At 40.5% G+C, this 26,710-nt stretch overlaps 1 protein-coding gene across 2 annotated transcripts; it reads left to right on the top strand.

The window, feature by feature from the left end:
• Positions 1-1,665: 1,665 nt before the first annotated feature.
• MAML1 (mastermind like transcriptional coactivator 1) lies at positions 1,666-24,625 on the top strand. Of its 2 annotated transcripts, none has more exons than XM_053376967.1 (5): positions 1,666-2,441; positions 13,934-15,331; positions 17,360-17,623; positions 19,405-19,516; positions 20,893-24,625. In XM_053376967.1, the coding sequence occupies exons 1-5, from the start codon at positions 2,022-2,024 to the stop codon at positions 21,870-21,872; spliced, it is 3,174 nt and encodes a 1,057-aa protein (XP_053232942.1). In that variant the 5' UTR covers positions 1,666-2,021; the 3' UTR covers positions 21,873-24,625. The 2 variants fall into 2 exon arrangements, with proteins under 2 accessions (XP_053232942.1, XP_053232943.1); XM_053376968.1 differs by having other exon boundaries at positions 13,937-15,331.
• Positions 24,626-26,710: the final 2,085 nt, after the last annotated feature.

The following is a 26,710-nucleotide window of genomic DNA, read 5'->3' on the forward strand; positions in this document are numbered from 1 at the left end:
TTAGCAGTTGTGGACATGGCAGGATTTTAATCTCCCATAACCTTTGTAGAACTGGCTACAGATAAAATTGCCCGAAAACTAACTAAACTCTAATCCGTATTTGCAAGGTTTCATTGCTTGGTCACATCAAAGCAATCACACCACACCTTCAAAGACATTTGGGATGTTAATGTGACGTGTTCCCCCCTCCCCCCACGAGGTAACTGACTAGTCTGGGAGTAAGTTGTCTTATTTTGTCCAATTATTATTTTACAGGTTTAATTAAAGCTCAACACTTCTAGGTCATTATTTTGTGTAGTGTTCCAGAATTGGTGGCTTCCAATGCTTAACTGAAAATCTGACCAGATCTTTAAAACATTCGTGTATTTTCACTCCAAAAAGTTTGCCTTTTCCTTTCTCTAGTCTAGTACCTTGTTCAAGTGAATTGCATGAGACTAGTTCAATCTTTTACATTCCGTGGATTTAGCGAGGTGGGGGTGGGGCGTGAGGTGGGGCAGTGTTGCCTAAATGGTAAAATGTCTTGATAAAACATTTAAACAGAATAAAAAAATTCCTTCCAGTAGCACCTTAGAGACCAACTATGGTATGAGCTTTCCTGTGCATGCACACCTCTTCAGATACACTGAAACAGAAGTCACCAGACCCTTACATACAGTAAGAGGGTGGGGAGGGGTATTACTCAGAAGGGTGGTGAGAATGGGTGATTGGCTGATAGGTGTGGTAAAAACCTGTTGTCTGCTTCATAAAAGAAGTCAGAAGTTCTTGTTTGTTTGCTTCTGTGACTAGAGCTTCCAAATTTCCAGAGCCTACAAAAGAAATGTTTTTGCAGCTAGCAGCTGTGTTTTCATTCCTGTGTTGAACCACTATATTGCCCAATTAATGAAGTATTTAGACAGTAAAACTATCAGACCCATACAGCTGCACAAAAGTATTTAATCTTTGGATTGGGGCCTTGCCCTTCTTCACGGCAGGGAGCGAAAGAAGTATCAGTTGCTGCGCGTGGTTTTCCCACACAGGCATCCAATGGGCTGTGCTGGACTTGATGGGCCACTGGGCTGATCCAGCAGGATTCTTATGTTCTCAAGAATAATGGGGGGGGGGGAGTTGATTAAATTGTCGTGTCCTGCTGTATCGACAGAGGCATAAAGCCTACAGATTTTGTGTGCTGCTTTTGCTATGCATCAAAAGCCTCAACCCTAAAATGGTAGGCATTTTGCTTTAAATAAATTGTGGGCGAGAGTTCTACATCTTTAATCTTGACCTTAAGCTTTGTATAATACTCCTTTAAGTCACGAGTTGTTGCTTCTATTTTTCAGGCCAAGTCATTCACTAAGTCACTCAAGTACTTCACCATCTCTCCCTTCCTTGGTTGGCGGAGCGGCCGCGAAGTTTCAGCCTCCATCACCTTTTAATCACACCTAAAGCCCCGCCCTTTACCCACTTCCGGAAAGGGCGGGTGGCGTGGGGGAGGGGAAAAGAAGAGATCAGAGGCGGAGGGGAGGGGGAAGGGAGCTCTGCCTCGTCTTTCCACCCACCCACCCCTCTTCCGATCTCGCGTCCGATAGGCTTGCCCTGCTGTCTGTTAAACCCCGTGAGCAATGAGTGCGGGGCCGTGACGTCAGGCACCACATAGGAAACTCCTCCGCCTTCTTCGCTGGGGCTGGCTCTCGGCGGGGGAGGGGAGGGAGGAAAAGGGGTGAAACAATTTCAAGATGGCGGCGACTGAGGCGCGGATAACAATGGAAAGCGGGAGGCTTGGGTGGCTCCGGGCCTGAGCTGGGGTCGGGGCAGGAGTGAGGGAAAGTCGGCGGCGCGTCGCCAGGCTCCCGGCAGGAGGCAGGGCGGCCCCGGCCTCTAAAGGGTGGCGGCAGCGGCAGCAGCGAAGGAGGAGAAGGACGACGACGACGACTACAGGGGAAGAGAGCCGAGGCTGTGAGGGCTGCCCGGTGTCTCTGGCCGCCAGCCATGGCGGAGTGAAGCGGCCGCCTGGTCTCTCGCGTTGCCTTTCTCGCCCTCGGCTCATGGTCCTGCCCCCCTGCCCCATGGCGGAGTTCGTGGTTCCGCGACACAGCGCGGTGATGGAGCGGCTCCGCCGGCGGATCGAGCTGTGCCGGCGGCATCACAGCGCCTGCGAGTCCCGCTACCAGGCCGTGTCCCCGGAGCGGCTGGAGCTGGAGCGCCAGCAGACCTTCGCCCTCCACCAGCGCTGCTTGCAGGCCAAGGCCAAGCGGGCCGGGAAGCACCGCCAGCCGCCTCTGCCTCCCCCGGCAGCCGCTCCGCCGGCCGCCCCGTCCCAGCCGCCTCCCCCTGCTCCGGCCCCGGGCTCCGGGGGCTCCTCTGCCTCTACCTCCGCTCCTCCCGACAGGCCTGGAGTCAACGGCCTGGACGCCGACACCGCGGGCGGTGAGCAGCAGCACGGCCGGAGCAGCGCCCTCATCGCGGTAAGGTCCCAGCTGGCGGGCCCCGGGGTTGGTTGGGGCTTTGCCCGGGGGAATCTGCGCCACCCCTTGAAAAGGACCTGTAGGGCCGTGAAGGCTGAGGCCGGTGGTCAGAAAGGAGTCGTAGCTTGGAGTGAACTTTCCTTTAATGAGGCTGGAGAGGTTTGAGGCCTCCCTCAGTGCTCGAGTTCCTCATATTGGGAACAAGATAAGAGGATGTTTGTTTCCACCTCTCCTCGGGCCGCTCCAGCTGTGCATGAAAGAGAAACTTGATTGTTTGCTCTCCTGATTCCATCTACCCCATTCCCCGGAATATATATAAATATATATATTCTCTTCTCTTCCAGCTTATTAAGGCAGCGTACATATGTAAATAGTCATTAACGAAAAAGCGGGGATCTCTAGCAAAGTATGTAGGAAAAGTAAGAAATGGTAGGCTTCCAGTTCTGTTATGAGCAAAATAAAGGGTAATGCGATTCTTTACTTCCTTTAGCGTTGCTATATCTTGGCTTTACAGCGAAATGTGGCATGAGAATGATCCATCCATCCAGGCAGACAGGCAAGTTTGTGAAATGTTCTTGAAGCTCTGCTCATGCCCAGTGTAACAAGCCTGTGCAGATAGTTGTTTGGCAGGAAAAATAAGGACTGTATTTCTGCCTTTTTATATATGTAATGTTTTTTATTCCAAGGATCTTAGAGTGGTTCACATGGGAGACACTGTTTTTATTTTCACAGCAACATTGTCTGATAGGTTACTGTATGTGAGCAACTGGCCTAGTCCCTGCCATACTGGCTATGTAACAGAGGGGGAGCTTCAGTATGAAGAGTTTTTAAATGGGGGTTTAGGGACCAACTTGGAGACTGGTATGGAATATCTGCATACACAGAAATTGAGAATTTTACTCCATATAGTGGAGCCTGCTTGTTCTGGTTTTCTAAGCATATTGGTCCAGTGACTCAATCCACCACATCATGTGTATGAGTTGGTGGAAAATGAAGAAGACTGCTTATGACTTTTCCTGCTGTGGGTTTAAAGATGTAAAGATAATACCTGTCTTCCCTGTAAAAGGGTAGGTTTTGCTAACTTTCCCTATAGAATCAGGTCGGTGTTTTGGGACTGAAGCAAGGTGTAGAAAAATCACACAAAGTTAGATGGTGTGTTAAGAAAGCCACAAATAAGAAACAGTAAAGCTGTTGTGGGTAATCCCAAACAGCTGTAGGTGACTATGTTTCATGTTCACTTTGAGATGATGCCTTTGAGTTTGGGTTTGCTCGCCTTTGATCCAGTGTTAGAAACTTAGATATATAAGCTAGGCGCCAAATGGTTCCTTAAACCAGGGCTACATTTGCCAAAACATAATGCCTAGTTGCCATTTTGGGGGTAGACTGCTCAAAAGTAATAATTTTCAATATGACTTTCTGGCTCCTGAAATTCATTCTGATTGTGCAGATAAAATATAGTAGATAGAATTGCTAGTGTGTAAAAACAGTCAAGATCCAAGGATGCCCAGGCATGCACTCCAGATGGTGGAGACATCAGGCGCCATCCTGGCACCCGGGCATCTTCACTTGGTCGCAAGTGGGATAGCCAGGTGCAAAATGTGCCTGGTGCCTGGCAAATTTTGAACGCTGCTTTGATCACAACTGAAAAATAAAATGAAGCTGCAACTGTCTATTCAGCCTAGCACCAGTGCTTCAAGGTCTGAAGTAGAGGCCTTTCCTAGTATTAATTTCTGTGATTATTTCACCAGGATTTAAACCTGGGACTTTTAGACAGGCAAATCACTGTGCTGTGGCCTCTCCCAAATAAGTATCAAAATTTTGGACTCCTATTGGAATTGGAAGATATACTTTCTGACCGTAACTTTTGTGTTGAAATAGTGAAGTATAATTCCAGATACACTGGAGAGGTAGAATACTATAAATTTGTTGGGATTTTAGTTCTCCAAATTTTTCCTCATGTACCCTTACTTGTGTTTTATGTTATAGCTCTGTGAAAGGATGGGTAAAGACTCAGAAACATCACATAAGCATATTTTCATTGTCTTAAGTAAGGGTTGAATGTTTGTGTATTTCTAATAGATTCTTAGAATTTATTAATAAACATTGTAATCTGAGTTGCATTTTAGCAGCCTTGAAGAGAAGGACATGCTTTGGGGAAAGTTGTTTGCTTATGTTATTAGTTGTAGATAGCCCCTAAGTCAAAATAAGCAACCATATATCAGATTGTATCCAAAGGGCATATTTTTTCCAACATTGCTCCTTTCTTTAGGTGTAATATTTTATCATTTAAATACCAAAACCAAATTAATTACAGCAGGAACAATATGGTTGGGGATTATCCAGTGAATCCCCACCCCCAATGTACAATACATTAATTTTCTAGCAAAGCACTGGACTTGGTTCCTCTTCTAGTCCTTTTCAAATAATCATCTAAGCTATCTCCCAAGTGCATTTGTACGAATGCATTAATAATAGAGCTGTAGCACTTTTTCATAAGCAAGGCCCATTAAATCCAGCATCCTCTCTTCAGTGTCCAAGCCTATGGGAAGCCTGCAGGCAGGATCTGAGTGCAGCAGAGAGCTCCCTACTTGTGAATCCCAGAAGCTGGTATTTATAGATATACTGCCTCTGACACTGAAACATGTTATTTTTTCCTACAAAATGTACATTTTAAAAACTGTGTGCCTTCATCCTTTAGGGTAGATAAAATGTTAGTAATCTATGCTTCAGTTTTATCACCAGTGGCTATTGGCAAGTCTCCAGTGGGTAAGATTAAGTGGGAAGGAAGAAGTATTCTCTTTATTGGTCACTGAATATTTGGCTAGAAAAATGAAAGTAAAAATTAAAATCTCTCACATTCCTTGTAATATATTGCTATTTATTCTTGATACAAGAGATTGACATATCTAATCTTGAATTTCTTCTGTGCCTGAGCTCACAGTGATACTGAAAACAAAGAAAGTTAACTATTTTAGTAAAGTTAAAGTGAATTGCCAAGCTGTTTAGGTCAGTATGGTTAGCAACACATCTGAAAGATGCATCCAAAATGATACTAATACCCTTAGTAAGCTAGGGAATGAGAAAAGAAACAAACCAGGTAACCCTTTCTATGACATTTTAGGTTGTGATCTTTGCATCTGGTAGAGTCAGGAGTTGCCTGCCCTATTAGTCATTTGTCTGTTTTAGAATTTGGCTGGACAGAGCTAGGACATAGTCAGAAGGATGGGTCACTTTAATCTTTTTCTGGCAGTGAGGTTGTAAGAAGGCCCTGTGATCTGACAATGTCTTAAATGGTATGTGTCCCAGATAGAAGGTTGTTCAAAACTTTGTAAGAAGAGCTTGGTAAATTCTTTGATACTTTAAACTTTATGTTGTATTTCAAAGTGTACACTTTAAAATACACACTTCAGAAAGGAAAATGGCTAAGAACATAAAACATAACTCTATAACTTTCTGTTTTATACATATTTTGCATTGTTTCCAATGCTGTCAGTGCATGAACAGAACAGATTTCCACTCACACAACTGGAGCTCACTTCCCTCTTTTAATCCTGCAGTCCTCACACACGCTAAAAAACTGCTTTGTAGGTTTGGGAGACCGCCAGAAAACATTTTGGGGTGTGGAGTTGCAGTGGGTAGAAGAAGGTGATTCCTTGTTGCTCTAGTACAGGGGTGCCCAAACTTTTTTCAAAGCGGGAAAGTGGGCCGACCAAAGTTGTTGAGCTTTTTTTAGGATTATTGAAGTTGTTGAGTAGCAGTGTTGGGTTCCACCCTTTATTGTCAGAAAAGTAAGTGTTAAGCAGAGCAATTGAATCTTCCATAGAGTTAGAAATATGCCAATATTTCACATACACCCTGTAGCCCTGATGCTGCCTTTCCAAAGCTGGGTAAGCAAGTTGCAAGTCTCTGGCAGGGTCCTATAGCCCTCACATCTCCTTCCCAAAGTTCAGTGCCTTGCTTACCCACAAAGACAGCACATCTGCATGAGGGCTGGGGGGGGGCATCAAATGTTGCTGAGGGCCACCAAAAAAGGCTTCGAGGGCCATGCATTGGACCACCCTGCTCTAGTATTTTCCCTTAAGCCTTTTGGTTTTGAATTTCCACATCACCTGATTATTTTCAGGTGTTGATATCTATGCCAAAAGGAAAGCAAAAGGGTAAGAAAAGCCTGATTAGACCTCTTAATGACCTTCTAATGACTAACTGTTTTTAACATTGTGTTTTAATTGTTGTAACTCGCCCTGAGATGTTAGGGTGAAGGGTGGATAATAACAACTTTATGCTTACTTTTGAACAGTTGGACCATACAGAATGTGACCATATAGCATGGGTTAAACTTCTAATTTTTAGATGATCTACAATCTATATTTTAACAGAAAAAAAGCACTTATATGGCTATAAGTACCATACAATCTGGTTATCCGCCCTTTCTGGTTTAGCAACAAGGAACTAATGTGCAAACTATATGCTTGATGGTATTTCTCACCATCAAGGTTTTTCTTTCAAACCAAACAATATTCTTAAGCACTGCTGGAAGTGATGTGGATGGATCTGCCCCTATTTTTGAGCAGTCAAACTCCAAATTGCTTTACCATTAAGTGTGGTAATGAGCAGAAGTTGGGGACATTTTATCAATGAATAAGATACCACCACAACTGAAAATTATGTCAAAGCCTACATCCTTAGTTGCCTTTCCACAAATGGAATGGCTTCTTCTGTTCATGAAAGTGACATGAGTCCATCCACCTCCCATGCTGTTTCAGAGGATCCGCCAGCCTTCTGGAAGAGATTTTACTGGGGCACAGGGAGTGCATGGGAAGAGGAAATTGGCGAATATCACCTTTCCCCACTTCTGGTAGTCAGGTAGTGGCAGTACCCCAGGTGTGGGCTTGCACTCATAGGAACTTAGAATCTAAGTCCCTCCCTTGTTTATGTTGAGGCAAGGAACAGATCCAGCAGAGGTTCCTTGCTGTGGGAAGAGAGAGGAGCAGCAATTGCAGTGATTCCTCATTGCCTCAGCATCTCTCATTAGCATTTCCCTTGCTTTTCTGGAGGCCCTCCCTCCCCACTCTGAAACAGCTTTTCAAGGCACACAAGTGGCTGCAAGCATCAGCAGAGCTCCAGTGAGCACATTAGGGTTGAACCCTATGGAAATTATGTTCTGTGTTTATTAAGATTGTGAGCACCTTTAAAAAATTTAGCCAGTATATATCCTTTCCTCGTACTACTGTTGGTACTGTCAACTTGCATCACTTGCAGGCAAGAGCTGTATGTTGTCAACAAGAACACGGTTTGCTTTTATTGCTTATTAGTGTACTGAAACATAAACAAGTTTTAATTAAAGTACTCTCGCAATGACGATGATCCTGTTGTGTGTTCTGAAATTAATGTTCTCCCTTTTACATGTAGGCACTTACCAACAAAATAGCGGTATCTACATGTTTCTGGGGTATTCTCTCATCAGAGGTCTGTCATTGACCTTACTCACTTCTGTAGTTCAGGGAGCCATGGTTTGGTATACATAGGTGAACTTGGGACCCAGAAATTTTGCAGGCAGTGTCACTGCCCCAAGCAGTTGTATTCATCCTGATTGGGAGATTTTGTGATTGATTAGAGACAGGACAGTACTGATAACAGTTACATTGCCAGTAAGCCGTGTGATAGTTGCCTTCCAGGCATGCCTAAGATCTGCTTTGGCTGCCTGAAGTAATGCAAGGTGTGGAGTTGGAATGACTGCAGACCATTTTGTGGGATTACACACACAATTGCTTTCAGTGCTTGGATAGAAGTTTCTGCTAACAAGCTGATTAACTTGTTGCACAACAAGTTGAGGTAGGGTGTTGTTTACTGGTCTGTATGCTATTGGCAGTTTAATGCTGTCTTCTCACAAGTCTCATTTCATTTTACTGTAATGGTGTTTTCTGAGATATAAAGCACTCAGAGCAACTAGTAATGCTGTTCGACTTTAAAAGAGGTGGACAGGCTAGCATTTTGTTTTACAAGTCACAGAAGTTCTGATATAGAAAAAAAGTTTCTACTGTAGCTGTGAATTAAAGTATTTTTCCGTCTATTAGATGACCCCATGTATAAGATGCCCCCTATTTTGGGGGACTCAGATTTAAGAAAATGGGGGAGATGGTCCAGAGTATAAGACACCACCTAATTTTTGACATTATTTTTAAGGGAAAACACCTAGTCTTATACACGGAAAATACGGTACTTCACTAATAGTTTGAGCTCAGGAAAAAAGGCTCTATCATTAAAGTCCATTCAAATTTGTTTTTTCCTTCAGATAAGTCGTTGTGTGTTTGTGCATTGGGAACAAATTGTTAACATGATTCTGAATCTGCTTATATTTCAGTGCTGTTAACTGAAATATGTAGAATATAGAAATAAGTATTTTAAAATATTTTATATTTACAATATTTTAGAAAACTGTTGATCTCTATTGTAGTTCAAATAACATTTGATCAGGGGAGATAATTTATATTGTGAACTGCTCTGAGACCCCTGGGTATAAGGTAGTATATAAATTCAATAAATAATAACAATAATAATTGTACTCTTGTAGGAAATAAAGGAATTATGAACACTGTTATTAGCAGATGAATACATTTTTATTGCTCTTCAGACAAATTGTCCAGTATTTCCCTTTTTATTCTGTTCAGAAAGCAGAGAATAGAATATTTTTTAGAAAGACTTATCAGGGTGTTAAGTATACACATATTGCTAGAACAATAATTTAATTAATTTTTAATTCAGTGTAATTGTCTGGCATCAATTAAACTGATCAACAGGATGTAGTATCTCGGCAGATAGTATTGAATTATTTTCCAGTTGTTTCCTCTCCTTTGAATTTTCATCTTAGAACAGGTTTTTCTCGCCTTGACATACTTTGGTGGAGCTGCTATCTGACTCACTTGCCAAACTGTTGTAAACTGCTCTTTGGAGAGAGCTGTACATGGTAGTGTAGATTTTGCCCATTTTTTGTAAACTGCCAAATACATGATTCTTAAAGAATGGAATACAAAGTTCATGCATGTGCAAAGTCATAGAACGCTATCGTGATGTTCACAGTATTCTGGTTAAACTGAGACTAATTAAGAGTGACGCACTGTTGCATTCTTTCTTTGTTTGTGTTAAGTTTACAGTGAAATAGTTTTGTAACACTGAAAAACAAATGAGAACCACAACAGTGTGGAGTGCTCCCATGTAGAGTACCAGGCAGCCATTTCTTTTCCCAGAATTCTCCTTTCTGCTGCTGACCCGCACCCACCTTGTAGCATTTTGTAGCCACTGAGGATGCTCAGTCCTTATTGTGTGTTTTTGGAGAGTATTTTTAGCTCCCTTAGGGGGGTCCCCTCAAGTAAGCTGATAGCACCCTCTTGTGGGTGAATGGTATATTTTTTTGCTGCATACAGATCAGCCCTAGAGAATGAGTTTGTTACTAGTAGTATAAGATTTATTTATTATTATACAGTAGCTCATTCTTAAGTGAAATTATTGCAGGTGAGTTCACTCTATACTTGTAGCTGTATGATTTGAAATAGAATTCCTTTCAAGAGTTATAGTGAAGGGGAAACTTGGCAAGTACAGTTTCTTTTATTACTACCGTACTATGATGTTTAAATCAGGCTTATACAAGCCACAAAGCTAAATGTGGACATGTTTGGTAGTGTGCCAGGAGCATCAAGTTCTTGTTTTTGGCTGTCTGACTGAGACTGCAGTATAGTGGGATTGGTGAGCACCTGGCAGGTGACAAGTTGTGAAGGTCTGAAAAGTTAGTAAAGTGGCACAAAAATCCCAGCTCACAAAAGCAGCCACTAGAACTAGAGTGAATATACAATTGTTTTTGCAAATAAGCAGGAAAATGCACCATCTGAACTGGCTTGAAAATCACAGTTAAGAAGTTTGACCTAAGATACTTCCTCAAAGCCACTTAACACAAGATGGTTTTCACATCTAGATGGCAGTATCAGGTAGGAACAGTAAAGTATAAGTTGTGACAAGGGCACATGTACCTGTTTTTTCTACATATGGCCACATGTAGAAGCTTTGTAAGCTTTTTGCACCTAGCAAAACAGATAATATGCATTTGTCCCAATGTTAAAGTGCAATATTACTTCATTGCGCTAAAGTGATATTCTAGTAGAAAAATGATTTTGTATAACATGTCCCTTTAGATCAATGGTTGCATTTCAAATTAGTGCAGACTGCTCACAAAAAACTTATATCAGTACAAATCTCCAATATTTCACTGACTCACTGTAGTTTTGTATAACCACAAAAAAGGAAGGCTCTTTACAACGCAGAGTTAGAAAAATGGATGAAGTTGCCTCCGTCCTAAATATTGACAGACTTTGCTTCTTTTTTAGAGGACTCTGATGATAGGACTTTCCCCCTACTACTTCCACACAGGCTATACTTTAAAATAGTTTTTATCTTCTTAGGGCAGGTTTACTTAGGATAGGCAGAGGTTTTCATTTTCTCTTCTAATATGTATACAGTACAGCATTTTTCTACAGTATTTTGTGTGCTAAAGCTCTTTAGCAGTATGTAGATTGTATCCAGTTCTGCTGTTCTGTTCACCCAGCAGACCTGCACAGTGGAACTTTCCTCCTCTCCTTCCAGCCCCCCATGCCCCCTCAAAATCTGCCCCAGAAGGTTGGAGCACCCTCCAGTTCAGATTTTGGGAGCGCACAGTGAGAAGAGGGGGAAGTCTCATTGTGCAAGTGCAAATCCCCTTGCGCAGTGTTGAATGCAACTCGGACTGTATAGATTTAATATCTTCCAGAGGAGTAGCCATGTTAGCTTGCTGCAGAGAAAACAACAGTCCTGCTACAGATTGAATTTGTGACCATTTAGCCTCACTGTTTTTTTTTCTTAGTGTTTGTGTGTGTAGTGGGCAGTAGTCCACAAAAGCTTATAGCAGAAACAATCTGTTAATATATTAGATGTCACAACTCTTGTTCTTTTGCCAAGGTAAGATTGTAGTAGGTAAGATTCCATTACCTTAAAAATTGGTAGAAAATCTGTTTTTGCAACTGATTCATGGGAGAAGAGATTACTTATTAATATTGTAGTTTGAGGATAGTACCAGAGAACAAATAACACATTGTGGACTTGAAGGGCTAAACAACTTGCTGTTTCCTTTAGTTACATCTAGAGGGCACTACAAAATAAGAAATTGCATCATAGCTCATGAACAGAGCATGGATCGTCAAATGCAATTGGTGTGGGAAGAAAATCTTCACTAGTAAATTTATCATCTTGTGCTATAGGAACATAGACCAGTTAGTTTGTAGTCAGATAAGACTAAGGAAGTGAAAATACATAGCAAAAGTTGATTTTACAAATTGTGTGGAGTAGGTCAGCAATGTGGTCTGCCTCCGAAAATCTAATAGTAACTGAAAGTAATGCATGTTTACGTGTTCTTATATGTGTTTCACTGAAAATACTGTTGCATGGGTTTGGAAAATTACAAGGTAGTAATATTTTATTGATGGGCAGGAGGGTCACCAAAATGCAAATAATATGATAATTGAAAATAAAGGAAGTTCAATATCTTCTTAGTTCTTATTTATTATGGTTCTATTCTGCCCTTGAACCCAAAGGTTCTCTCCAACTGAAGGTAGTTGACTTTAAATGGGGATAAATATTGATCCAATGGAGGAATAAAACAATAACCAAAGGAAAAGGGGTAAAGGAGGACTGACATAGCATATAGGTGAAAATTGAATAAGAGTTTAATCAGTTAAACAACACTACTTGAAACGCTTGCCAAATTCCACTGAATTTCTCTGCATTCCCTGTTGTGCCACATAACTAGGCCTCTTATAGAGAATTTTAGAATGTCCTTAAAGCAATTCTTAAATATAGGCGTACATTGTGTTTTCCAGAACTGTACCACATCTTGTTTTGCTACTAATTATTGCTTGCATTCCACTAAATAGTAGGTTTTTTTAAAAAAAGTACCCACATTATAGGAATATGTTCCTGAATTAAGAAGTTTGAATGATAATTCTAGTTTTGGAAGCAAAGCTAAATTGGTTTTGCTACTTTTTCTAAATAGATTTAATGGTGTATCAATTCCAAAACATGCAGACAAGACTTGCTGGTGAAGTTCTACGGATTATTGGTTACATGCTGGAGATGCTAAAATGTCCACAAGGGGGTAAAATGGGGGGTCAAGACCTAGGGAGTATGAAATTCAATTTCCTGCTGAATAAGCCAATTTCATTGGTCAATTGATGAGATTTGTGTTGAGTGCAAGCTTCCATTGCTGTTATATAATATTTTGCACTAAATACAATCCTCTCAGGTTTGGGGCTACCTGAAATAAACTGGTATAAAATTACACCTTACCTCAGGAGGAAGGGTTGAATGTTTAAAGTCTAGTGCTTTCAGGACTTCTGAGGTGAAAACACAGTCTTTTGAGGTAGACAGAGCTGTAATTGCTTCTGTTAAGGTTTTTATATTTTTTGGAACACTAGTCTGCTGCAAATTTGTAATACTCCCCCCCCCAATTATTATAATAAAATTTTGAAGAGGAATATTATCTACTCTGAATCATTTCTCTTCCTTTTTAAAGTTGGAAGTTGTAAAGTGTGGATTTGTAAATGCTTGCTTATTAGTCATAAAAACATAGGTTGGTTGAGTGGCGAATTTTCTGAGGAGCACAATGCAGCTTGCTACTAGACTGTGGTGAGTAGCAATAGTAGCAATTATCCTCAGTCAACTTTTTTGTGTGTGTGTCAAACTGTATCACCTGTAGTTTGTTTGCTCTGTGGTGAGCTTTGTGCTGCCATGACCTGCTGTGCTGGTGAAGTGCTATTACAACTGTATATTCTACTGTAAAAGCCTGAGTAATTGTTTGAGTAGAAGGGCAAAGAGAGCCGTGAATTGTTGGACAGCTCTTGCATGGCTGCCTTGTGTTGCAATGCAGGCCAGCCCTGTGGGAGTTGCATGTACGTGCTCTTTTGCAGCATTAGCCCTTTAGAGTTAACAGGTACATTGTTTGTAAATTCTAAAAACATTTATGTATAATTATTTTATTTTATTATATGGGGCTTCCAGTGCTCTCCCATCCAAGGGATTGATCAGGTCTAAAGCTGCTTCAGCATTTCTGTAACCTCAGATGCTTTCAGACTTTTCACTAAGTTCCCAGGTTATACTTCATAATGGTGTTGGAGGCTGAGCCCAGGCAAACAAAGAATTGTCGGGGGGATGTGGGGGAAAGATATCCAAGGTTGCCTTAGGTGTTACCTTGAAAGATGCAAGTCTTGTTGCATTTTTGTAACTCCAAAGCAAACAGGTTTTTAAATCACATGGTTTTAAGTAGTTAAAGAAAAGGGGATTTTATTCCCCTGCAATTTTTCAACTGCAGTGAAAAGGATGATGCTTGGTAGCTAAAAGAATGATTTCTAGACTAAAAAACCCAAATGGCACTTGGTGTGAGGTATAAAACTAATTTAGAACTGTCTCTCTTTCAGCAGCTTCATGAAACAGTCAAAAGGAAACTTGATAGTTCCGTTTCACCGCAGAATGGCGACCAGCAGAATGGCTATGGGGACATGTTTTCTGTTCCCAAGAAATTGCGTCATGATGATGGTCTTGTTGGATTGAGTGGCTCCTCTAATGGAATCCCTCCTGCATCACCTCTGCACCAGCTTGACAGCAAATCTTCTGGTGGAGACACCTTACAGCTTAATGGAAAACATTCCATGGGTCTAGATGGCATCAACAAAAAGTGTCTGCCAGACTCTAACCTTCAGCTGAATGGAAACAGTGATGCAGATGACCCCTTTGCTATGGTTATTAACAAGGAGCTTAAACAAGAACCAGATGACCTTCCTTGTATGATTACGGGACCAGGAAGTTCAATATCTCAGAATAATTTGATGTCTGATCTTAACCTTAATGAGCAAGAGTGGAAGGAGCTCATTGATGAACTTAACAGATCCGTGCCTGATGAGGATATGAAAGATCTATTTACAGAAGACTTTGAGGAAAAGAAGGATGTTGATGCTTCAAATTCAGCTGCACAAACTCCATTACCACAGGACATCATTATCAAGACTGAATTTTCCCCAGCAGACTTTGAACAAGAGCAGATGGGATCCCCACAAGTCAGATCTACTTCTGCTGGCACAACGTTCATTGGTACCTCTTCTGTTAGTGCTGCTTCTCCATCAGTTAGTAATTCTCAAACTATGGTTCAGCCTTCCAGTCAGTCAGTAGCTGAAAATTCCAACCAGTCCATGATGCAGCAATCAAGCCAGTCTCAGAATATTCAGAGGCCTCTTCCTAATTCATTGTTATCTGGTCAAAATACAGGGGGTGCCAAAGAGATGTCATCTGCTAAACAGCTTCAACAGATAGCTGCTAAGCAGAAGAGAGATCAGCTGTTGCAGAACCAACAGCAAGTCCATCAACCCAACCAGATTCCTAGCTGGCAGCAGTCTGGACCTTCACACAGTCCATTAGCTGTTTCATACACTATGGAAAATCCCACTAGCCCTTCAGTTTACCAACAGGACTTCAATAACCAGAAACTCATGATGTCTAGTATGCCAAACAAGAGTTCTCCAAGGGCTGGAGTTAATTATCATGGTGGAAATATGTTAAGCCATCAGCCAAACAGCTTAAACCAGAACTCTGTATCTAGTCAAAACTCTGTGCTAGACTATGGGAATACGAAACCTCTTTCACATTACAAAGAATGCGGTCAAGGAGTTACAGTATCTGGACAGAACAAGTCTCCAATGTTGGCATACATGCAGCAGCGTCAGCAACCCACTCTGCCTCATATGAGCAATGAGCAGAATGGGATGTTTGTAATGAAGAAGTCTGGAAATACTGCTTATAGACCTCTAGGGCCACACAGCCAGGTAAGTGTTTGAAGTAGAAGGTTTGGTAATAGTAAATGAGGAGGGCTGAATAAGTAGAGCAGCCATGCAAAGTAGTTCCATTGTAAGGTGCATATTTTAGAGCTTAATGTAAAATAGTACAATGGACATGACAAATAGCAACAGTCTTAATTGAGAAAGAAACATACTGTTTCTCATATTCTCTGAAAAGATAAATGCCTTGATAATATACTATTTCTGTTCCAAAATAGTCACTGCAATGATCTTTATAAACAGGGGTACAGTTCTTCAAGATCTGATAAATAGGATCTAATTAAATTTTAGGAGATCTTTTTATTGCTCTGATTATTTTGTTTGAATAAGTATGACTAGGATTGAAGTTTCTTATGTGATATTACTAGTTACTCTGAAGACTGGAGAAGGGACCCTCATAAGAATATTAGGGGAAGTGTGGTTTTGTTTTATGCAGTCTTAAGATGAGGACTAGACCATTGTTGTTAGCCGCCCTGAGCCCAGCTTCGGCTGGGGAGGGCGGGATATAAATAAAATTTATTTATTTATTTATTTATATGTGAAAAATGTACATAAGATTTTAGCTGCAGTTCATTCATTTTCAGCTTTGTATTCTTGTTATAGAAAAGCATGCCTAGACACTCCATTGCGGCGGTGCCCATAACCTAGGTTGAAGATGCCATTTAGCTCTTAGCGTTCATATCTCAGTTTCTAACACTGCATATAGGGCTTTATTAGTCTTCATTTCCTTGAAATCATCCAAGGGTAAAGATTGAACCTCACACAGCATATTTATGGGAACATAGAGCCAGAAAAAAACATGCCTCTTAATGAAGATGGATAACTGTTTTGACCAGTGAGGAGATACATTCTATCTCTGGTGTAAATTGTCTAAAAAGCCACCAGAAATTTGCTTAAAGAATGCTTCCACCTCCTTAATGAATAATATGACTGTTATTACAGTGTAATGTAAGTTATACTGCAAAAGTGGCTTACTTCAGGGGTACCAGATCACATATATTATAGTGGGTACTGTTAAACTGCATCAGAATGTTGGGTTTTCCCCCAGTGAGAGCGCAACCCATAGAGGAAATCAATATCTTTTCCTTATTATTGGAAAGTATGTGTGCTGTGTTTCTGTTCAATGCTGTATTTAATGAATTCTCTTGGTTATAAATGCCCTTTGGGCTTCTTCTCACAATGAGGTTCCTTGAATCCTGTCACTGGATGGTTGCTGCCCCATGCGGCCATTTCATGGATCTTGGCTTACCACTCACTAGACATTAACAGACTCAGACTTCATTGTGTGGTTTTGTTTCAATATCACTGTTACTATGCACGATTGCTGCATCTTCAGAAGTGGCTTTTAATTTAATGAAGATTTTTATTAGACAGGCTTGCTGTACTTTCATTTATCTTCTTTGCTACATTGTAATAGTTGCTGAAAGCAGAACAGTAGTCACTTTTAAAGACTTTTTGAAAGGGTGATCTTTGTGCTGCTGCTGCTGCTGCCACCACCGCAGTCCTCCTCTAGCCGTTGGGCTTGAAAAAGCCTAATTGCTAGGAGAGAGAAGAATGGGGGGGGGAGAGTGTATGTGTGTGCGCACGCACACACTCACATGTGTTGTGTAAGATATGTGTTGTATGTGTGTTTGTGCAGTGTGTATGTAAGTCTGTGGTGTGTGTTTGTGCAGTGAAAGCCACACCTATTTTTCTTTGGTAAGTGGCTCCCACAGGTGGTGAAGAGGGACTGTGACCTGTACTTCCTCACCCACTTCATAATGTATGGAAATATGCTTCTGTGGTCTGTCTGGTTTGTGCTTTTGCACAAAGGTGGCATCATAATAAGAGAGTGAATTTCAATCAAAACTAAAAGTAAAATTCAATCAAAACTAAAATTACGTTGAGCATCACTTCTTGGCAGATAGCTATGAATATATGAGAAGTCCTCCATCAGAAGCAGAATCATAGATTTAATCCTGTGTTCCCAAATTGAATTCCAGGCTTTCCATCCAATTTATGTGTTTGCTTTTGTAGGATCAAAATCCTTCTGCTGGTGTTCCTCGCATTCCTGTTTCTGTTCCCGGCTCTAGTGTGAATGCACAGTCACCCAATGTTTCCATGGCAGGTAACCATGGTAATCCAGCCTATCTCAACAGCCAGCAGCAAGCAGCTGTAATGAAGCAGCAGCACCAAATGCTACTAGATCAGCAGAAACAGAGGGAACAGCAACAAAAACAACTGTTAATGGAACAACAGAAACAGTTTATAATGGGGCAGAGGCAACTAATTGCTGAACAGGTAGGGGACATCAGAATAAGTGTAACTTTTCCTTTTTGTATTTGTCTTATTATTTTGATGAACTCCTTCCTGTTACCTGATTATTGTATATTAAATAAGGTTTTGCTGATTGTATAAGAGCAGCTCAGTTCTGCCTGTTGATAATACTGAAGACTCTTCCTGCTCCACAAGCAAACAGACAAAAATGGAGGGGATTACAGTCACGTATTACAGAGAAAAAGTCACATACCACCTTTCTCCTCTCACTGATATCTTTCATTAGCTCCTGACAAAGCACAGAGGTAAATATGAATTCTTATGCAACCAAAATGGTAACCCCTCCCCCGCACACACAGCAAACTTGAATGGATCTCCAAGGTTTGCAAAAATTAAAAAAAAATCGTTAGAAAGAAAGGATTGCAATAGCACCTCAAACTGGTTTACAAAAAGAATAAAACAATAAATATTAGTAAGCGCAGTTAAAAACAAGTATCCAAAACATTCAAAAATAAAATAAATAAACTAAAATGAAATTAAAACACTCAGCAGCTTCTACATGTCTGGATAAGCTTGCCTAAACAAAAAAGTATTTAGTAGCTCTACAAAGCACTTGGCAGGACCCACCTATCAGCTGATTGTCAGGGCTTGATAAGCCTCTTGCAAAGTGCTTTGCAAAATCCATTGATGAGCAGATTGTCACATCTTGTGAAATGTTTTGAAAGGCAGTTTGTTGCAGTTTGATTTCAGACCTTATGAAAAAAAAATGTTCTCCTGATGACATTGTGACATCAAATAATGAGCCAGAGAGCAGTGCTGCCCACTTGTTAAATTATTCCTGTGAGAGGTGGGGGGAGATCTGGCCAGATTCTGTTCTCTAGCCCCCACAGTGCAGTGTAAAAATGGTTCTGGTATACCGTACTACCATATTTATTTAAAATGAAGGTACAGTGGAACCTCGGGTTGCGAATGTGATCCATGCGGGAGGCACGTTCGCAACTCGCAGCCCCGAGTCTGCGCACGCTCATGACGTGATTTGGCGCTTCTACGCATGCGTGAAGCATGATTTAGTGCTTCTGTTCAAGCGCCAAAACCTGGAAGTAACCTGTTCCGGTACTTCCAGGTTTCGGCACGTCCGTAACCTGAAAAGGCGTAACCTGAAGTGTCTGTAACCCAAGGTACCACTGTACAGCAATGTATTGCTGGAATTCCAAAGGAATGTTTTCATTGTACTTGAACATGATGAATGAACCTCCTCAGGATTAAAATGTCACACTATTCTTCCCCTTGAATAAATTTATTTGAGAGGAGGCGTTGCAATGTGGGTGTTGAGTCCCTCAAAATACCGCATTTCCTTTACTTTGGAGCATGTTTACTAGAGAGGAACTACAGCACAAAAATCTGTGAAGAACTCCAGTGAAAGGCAAAATCTGTTATTCTACATTCCCTTCTGTTTTAGATAAAAAGGCTTAACTGTTCTCAAATTCTTCTAGGCAGTTTGCCTAGTGGAATGTCAGTTTATTACTGAGTGGAGCTCATTGTTTTATAGATATGACTCCCTTTCTAGCACCTTCTGTGATATATTCTGCTATGTTTTATTTTAGTGTATACATCAGCCTTGCTTTTCTTACATACTAAGCAGTAGCATTTTTTTCTTTAATTGTTTTTATGATGTTATTAACGTGATTGTAGACTGCTTGAGACAGCAATCAACCTATATACAACATTGCTGTTTACATTAAGGCATTGTTTGTGACAAAGTTTAGGCTGTGTTTTCTTACAGTCTTGCATCTGCCCTGTTTTAGGAAAAGCAAAGGCATCATCAGGAACAACAGCAACAGCTCCAGAGGCATCTAACACGACCGCCCCCTCAATACCAAGATCAGACACAGAATCCATATCAACAACAGTTCACAGGTAAATAGGACTGTGGGAATGATTTGTGAAAGACTAGCTGGAAAGCAGGAGAGGTGTGTGCAGAAGCAAAGTGTCTTCAGCTTCTATGGATTTGGTCATTAGTTAACTTTAAAATGTTCTTTTACTGCCATAATTCATAATCTTATGCTCTGGATTTAAGTGCTTGGCCTTTTAAAACAAAAACAAAAAACTATTGCATCCATACAAGTTACAGAGGAATCACTTCTACTGTGAAGTGTGCAAATGATGGATTTAATTTTTTTCTCAGTACTGGTAGCACTGCTAAAGAGAAATGTAAGCTGATAATCTTCCTTACTTGCTACCTATCAATTTAATCAAGTATGTTAATTTTGGGAGGGCTCAGTACTAGGATAGTGGCAGATGGGACAAACTGGATTGGCATATTTTTGCATGTGGTGATGGTAATTTTCATGTTAGTGCATATTCACTGTGCATTTCCAACACAGATTGGCTAGCTTTTCAATATGTGCAAGTGACAGCTGTGAATGAGGACAGAGATTTCCACATCAGTGGTTCATTTGAATTCATCCCCTGTATTGCAGAACTCATGCATTGTTTTCTTTTTCCTTGCGTTGTTAGGTGGTTAACAAGACTTGCATAGTGCTCCTGTTCCGCCCTACAACCTCTTCCTCGCTATAGACTTTATAGCAGCACTAATGAAGTAGACACATATATAATGGTACAGGTTGTCCTGGCCTCAGAGCTTCTTCATTCTCTAGTACAGCCAAAGTTGTGCTCCCAGTGTTCTAGTAATTTTGCCTAATTACTGTTATTGCAGCAGCTGAGAAAATAGCTGCTGTTGTGATTTTATCTATGTATCATCCAGTTTACAATTACACTGTCTTGTTTGGGCACATGCACGGTCAGGCGTGGCTTGGCTCATGTGTGAAGGAATGTGACGGTGTCAAGCAACCCTATGTTTGCATTAAATTTAAGTAGCCAGCTCAGATAGGTTTATTTGGAACAGTACATAGGTGGCAGTCGTGATTCTGCCCTTGCACCATAATGTTCTGTTTAATTAACAGTCCTTATTCCTGTTCATAGCTGCTAGCTTTGTGATGTGTGAAATGGTGCCACCACCCAATTTTAGTGATTGCCCTCATCCCCCTGCAAATACCACCTTATTCAGGAGGACCCCCTAACTCTTAAGAGAGGTTTTTCATGGGGCTGCTGGGGGGAGGTAGCAGTGGCAGGAAAGTCACCTACTGCTGGCACTTCTCAAGGTTCAAGACAATGAGTCCTAAATACAGCTACAAAATGTTGCATGCTGCAGTATATGTATAATGTTGCACCTAAACTGAGGATATGTTCTGCTTAGTTTTTATAAATGTTGAAACTCTCGTTTTGTGTTATAGGCTCATCTCCAGCGATGGCAGGGGTAAATAATTTAGGCCAGTCTAACTCCAGTAGTCCACGCATGTTTTCTCAGACTCAGAATATGATCCAGATTGGCACAGGACACAGTTCTGTCTCCTCAAGCAGCAATCAGCAAGATCGAGGAGTAAATCAGTATCCTAGTTTGCAGAGCATTCAGCGAGGTACCTTGTACAACATGGCATCTGGTATGACACAGATGGTTCCACAGCATGCAAATCCAAGTGCCAATGGACAGCCACAAATGCAAAGACAACCCAGTTTGGCACAGGGCACTGCTCTTCCTGCTGGATATGGACAGAGCACCCTAGGAACTGCCAGCATTTCTCAGCAGCACAGTAAAGGAGCACTGAATCCCAACCTATCCAAGCCACAAATGGCAAGGATGCCAACATCTATTGGGGTCCAAAATCAATCATGGCAGCATCAAGGTATGTCAAATATGAACAACCAGGCACAAGGGAACGGTGGTTTAGGGACATTTACTGCCAACTCCACTTTCCATATGCAGCAGACTCACCTAAAGTTGACCAATCAACAGTTTGCGCAAGGAATGCCTCAGGTAAGCCTCAACACCAGCAGGCCGATGACGTCCATGAACTCTGCTGTCTCTGGACAGATGTTGTCATCTATAAGTGCCCAGCAGAGGACAAACCCTCCTACCCAGCAGGCAGTCCCATCACAGCAGGTCTTGCCAGGCATGAATCAAGGTGTCCCAGATATGACTTCTTTCAGCCAGAATCAAAATCAGCAACTGCCTAACAGAGCCAATCTGCATTGTAGTCAAGGTTATCCAGTGAGGACACCCAGTCAGGAACTGCCCTTTGCCTACAGCAACCCGTCTGGTAGTAATGGACTGCCGAACTTAGCTGGGGATACAGATCTTATAGACACTTTGTTGAAAAACAGGACTTCAGAAGAATGGATGAATGACTTGGATGAGTTGTTAGGGAATCATTAAAAAGAGGTTTGGGGATTTCCCCCCCCCCCAAATCTTTTATTTTTAATTACAACTATCTTTGGACCAAATACCTGTGGAATTGAGAAAATTCACAGGCACTAGTGGGAATGTATTGGAGCTGCTCCCTTCTGGGTCTAACAGCATGAGAAGTATGCCCCAATTTGATAGGATATAACATTCTCATTTTTGTAATGGGTCTGGAACACTGCTCATGGAAACAGTCCTGGTCAGTTTGGTGTGCATCCCAGCCAGCCCTTCAGAAGTTTCAATTTTAACAGTGTTTTTCAGTTGAAGGTTTAAATGCGAACCATGCTGTGGTGATTCACAAAGTAAGCCAGCAAGGAAGACTCAAAATACTCAGTGTTAAGGCAATCGTTTCTACAACTAGTGCTTGACAGGTTTCTTGATTCTAACTTGACCTGCAAACTAGTGAAAGTTAACACTCTGCAACCTTTTTCTGAGGAAAGATTGTGCAACACTTTCTTTGGAAAATCTACTCTAGTTTGAGAAGTCGTTCTTCTAGTCTCTAGTGATACTTGGCAAGCAAGATATGAGAGTTCACAATAATAATAGCTGATGGCTTTCTGTGCTGAAGATCATTGAGTGTTAAAACTTGTCCAGCAGTAGGTTGCTAGAGCCCTAAACTGGGGACCTCATCCTTAAATAGCTTATGGCTTACTAAGCTAAGCAATTTGCACTCTGCTGTGGGGGAAGACTGAGCTCTTGGTTTTTTGATGATTTTTTTTTAATCGGAGAATCAGCTTAAAATCAAGTGTGCACTTTTTCTATCTCCTTTTTAGCATACATTAAATGAGAATGTTGGGTTGATCACAGCTTATTTCTTCTCTTGGATTCAGAGGGCATTTATAATTAGCAATCTTTTGTTGCCACACATAGGCTGTACCAACGAGAACAGGATCTGTTACTTTTGGTCAAGCAAGTGAAGGAAGTTTTGTGCCTTGGAAACTTACTAACCTGAAAAACTTTGCAATAATGGCACAGAGAGCCTGGGAAGCATAATACTTTATTAAAGGTTCTTCCATTGTGAGAGCCCCCATATTTTGGGGAAATTTTTTTTAGTGATTTAATCTCTTTAGAAATATGTAGACTAATCTCCAGTGAAGCAGATGCTGCTATTTCATCACGGTTCATGGAGACCCCTTCATACATATGTAGGGATGGTCCCATGCAGGGCAAGGAAAAGAGAGAATTGTTCTTAACAGGTTACCAAAAATTCTTCTACTTGCCAACAAACCACCTTTTGCCTTAACCTTTCGTTTATAAAGGTAATAAATTTGAAAGTTGTTTTAGATGCACAGATACCTCTGTTCCCTACTCTGGGTCTGGGTTTGTTCTTTAATGAACAGGACTCTTTACCTCCTTAATTCATCACACCTGTCACTGAGAATCAAAGAATTTTCTTCAGGCCTATTCAGGAGCATCTCTACACAAGAAAAGTGTGAAGATTTGAGTTTGGGATATTTTAGACAGGGAAACGGATAAGGGATACAACAGTTGAACCATAGGAAGGAAATATTTTACTGTATCTGCAGTGTTTTTCTCAGATGTGCACTTTGGAAAAAAAATCCGCTTTAACACTACTTTTATTTAATCTTTTCCCAAATTACACATGGATATTAGTTCTGTTTTATATGCTTGCCACCCATGAGTAGTTATGTATGCCATGCTAAACAGATTTTTGTATTGTATCTTGATGGACTGTTGATGGGGGTTAAATTGTGGAAGCTGCATGTTGATGAATGGTTTTACTGCTGAATGTCCAAACTGAAGCAAATCTCATTATTTGTATATTTTTAAAACACCGTTTTCTAAGAGGCGGCTCATTTTAATGAATGAAACATTGGTATGGCTGATATTATAAGTAAATTAGATTAGAGTTAAATTTACTAATATTTTCGACAAGTCAGCGAGTGAGTGAAATTGTTTGTGAGCTCGGTTTATTAAAAAAAAATTGCTCCAAAATGTCACCAGAATATCTTTTAATCTCTGTAGATTTTTTTTGGCCTGGGAACACATGCAGGGGCAGGGAGAGGGGTTAGGTATGGAAATAATTGAACTTGGCTTATGAACAGTTTGGAAATTTTGCACCAGCGTGCCTTCCTTTTCTTATTGGAGGTGTTTGGCGCCTCATAGTTTTTTAATTGTCTGGGTTCTGCTGATTTTTTCCTCTCCCTCAGGCACACTGAAAAATAGCAGGTTTTAAGGAATTAAATAATACTAAATTCTAGTTGGATTTCCTAAATATAATTTAGGTCAAAAGAAAATGAAACCCCTTGTGTTTCTAATGCTGCAATCAGATTTTGATGTCCAGTAAAATGCTAATGTCTTTTTCAGCTGTGGGCATACGTTGTTTAACTTTGTTCAGACACAGTTTTAAGCAGAATGGCCTAGAATATTTTTGGCAGTTTTAATTGAGTATGGAGGCTGGGTGGGGAAGGGCTAAGTGCTGCCCTTCAGCCACTTGTAGCAGTTCATAAATGAATATGCACTTGAGCTTTGCATTTGCTGCAGCTTTAGAGCAATAAGATGTGGCGCCCCTGAGCTTTACCTAGCCTGCTGTCTCAGCTTTATTTATATACTGTGGTCATGGACAGGTGAAAAGGTGTTCAACATCCACTGCCTTCCAAACCCCCTACAACTGAATCGAAAAGGGTGCTCAGTTTTCTATACTACACATTTTTTGTGTGTAAATAAATGTTTACAGTTTTATATTAAAGATTGAATAAGAGTTAGATCTGAGTGTATATTTTTTACTTTTTATAGATTTTAAAACTATAATTCTTTAAATATATATATATAATGTGTGTGTGTGTGTGTGTGTGTGTCGGGGGTGGTTATGATAAATTTTACATTTGTTTAAATGAACAGTTCAAATTTGATGCTAACCTTTTTTGTCATTGAAATGTATAAAGAGCCCATTAATCCATTTATTTTCTTTAATTACAATTACTGTGGCACACCAAAAAGAAATATTTCACTTCTGTTACGTCATTATAAAAAATAAATATTTTGCTAGTGTATTAAACAAATAGTCGTGTTTTCTGAAGCATCACCTGAACTACATATAGTTTAGCTTTGCTGTGGAGACTGATTGTAAAAATTCTCATTCCTTTTATCTGGCAGAAAACAAACTTAACTCTCTCCCTTTTATTGAACTAACCCTAATATTGAAAGACAGAACTAAAATACGTTTGAAAGTCAAGACCGCTGTTGTTGTTGTTTAGTATTTCAACAATAGGTAGAAAAAGCTTTTACTAATGTTACCCATTTATTTCTGATCACATTTTGGTACCCTTTAACATGAAGAGTTGTTATTATAGGAAACAAGCTATTTTTCACCATTTTGAATTGTTGACCTTTTTGACACTTGTAGGCATTCACCATACAATGTTAGGTTTTGTTAATCACAGAGGAAATGAAAATGTTCAACAGATTTGTATATTGGAAAACATCCAAAATGATATATCTATATCTGTCTATAGGAATATGTATATGTATATAGGCTTCACTTACCTTAACAGGAAATTGCAAAACAGGCATTTTCTTAACATCATTTTTCACTAGGGAGACATGCAAGTTACATTCTAGAAAACATTATAAAAAAACACTAACACACTGGAAAGAAGGTGGTGTGTTGCTCTAAACTCTTTAAGGGCCATTTCATGCATTTTGAAGAGGCAAACTCTGGGATTGCTCCAGAGTTAACCTGTATGATGTATATTTGTTTACATTCTTGCTTCTTGTTTTATTTATGTAGGCATTTGTGTAATGCCTTCCAGGGCTATATAGCCCTTTCAAGGCAGTTCACATCATAAAATAATGGGAAAAAGTAATTTCACAAACAGCAATAAGCACACTTCCCGCAGGAGGGAGTGCCATAACAATTGGGCCACCTCTTTTTATTTACTTGACCACCTTAAAGTAAAACGTTTGTACCTGCCAGCCTGATAGACCATGCTAGTGGTCCCTCACACTGGGTCTTCAAGGTCAGGAAAATTCATATGGGTCTCCCTGGTCCCAAGCCATTTAGAGCTTTAAAAGTAATAACAATAGCAGTACAGAATCACAATTAAATATTCCAAGCAACTGGACAGATGCATTTTTATCCAGCTGAAGCTTCCAGATAGTCTTCAAAAGCAGCCCCACGTAGTGTGTGTTATCAGTAATCTAGTCTGCCTGTAATGAGGAGATGAATTATTGTGGCAATATCTGCTTTATCGAGATGGCAGTGCAGCAGGTGAATCATCCAGAATTGATAAAAGGCGCTCCTAGTCACTGATGCTCTTTGCACCTTCATGGATAGTACCAAGTCTGGGAGAACCCCAGTTATTAAGTACAATAATCCCTCATTTTATGCATAGGCTCAGTTTCAAGTATTCCATGCATACATGAAAAATTGCATATACTTTCAAACCCTTGGAGCCACTCTATGGCTAACGGGTGAGGGAGAGAGAGAGAGAAATCCAAGTACTCACACAAAAGCATGGTAGGCAGCTTAAATGCTCTTTTGTGTCAGGTCTGCTTGGGGTTACATGGTGCAAAAAGAACCTTTAAGCTCTCAACCTTGCTTGTGACTTGTGCAATTTCAGCCAGGCCACCTTCAACTGCATATTGTTAAAACTGCATAATTCAAATGCACATAAAATGAGGGATTACTATACACCTAAAATGTTAATGTGTGAGGAGTGTATAGGTGTTAATGTGCTATCATGTTATAGGTTAGAGTAAAATCCCATGTACAATTGTGTGTTGTTCTTTTGCATAAAATGTTCTTCTGCTCCTTTCCAAGAAAACGTACTTTGCAGGCTACTGGTTCG

This window comes from Podarcis raffonei, chromosome 2 (genome assembly GCF_027172205.1).
Source record: "Podarcis raffonei isolate rPodRaf1 chromosome 2, rPodRaf1.pri, whole genome shotgun sequence".
Lineage (NCBI taxonomy): Eukaryota > Metazoa > Chordata > Lepidosauria > Squamata > Lacertidae > Podarcis > Podarcis raffonei.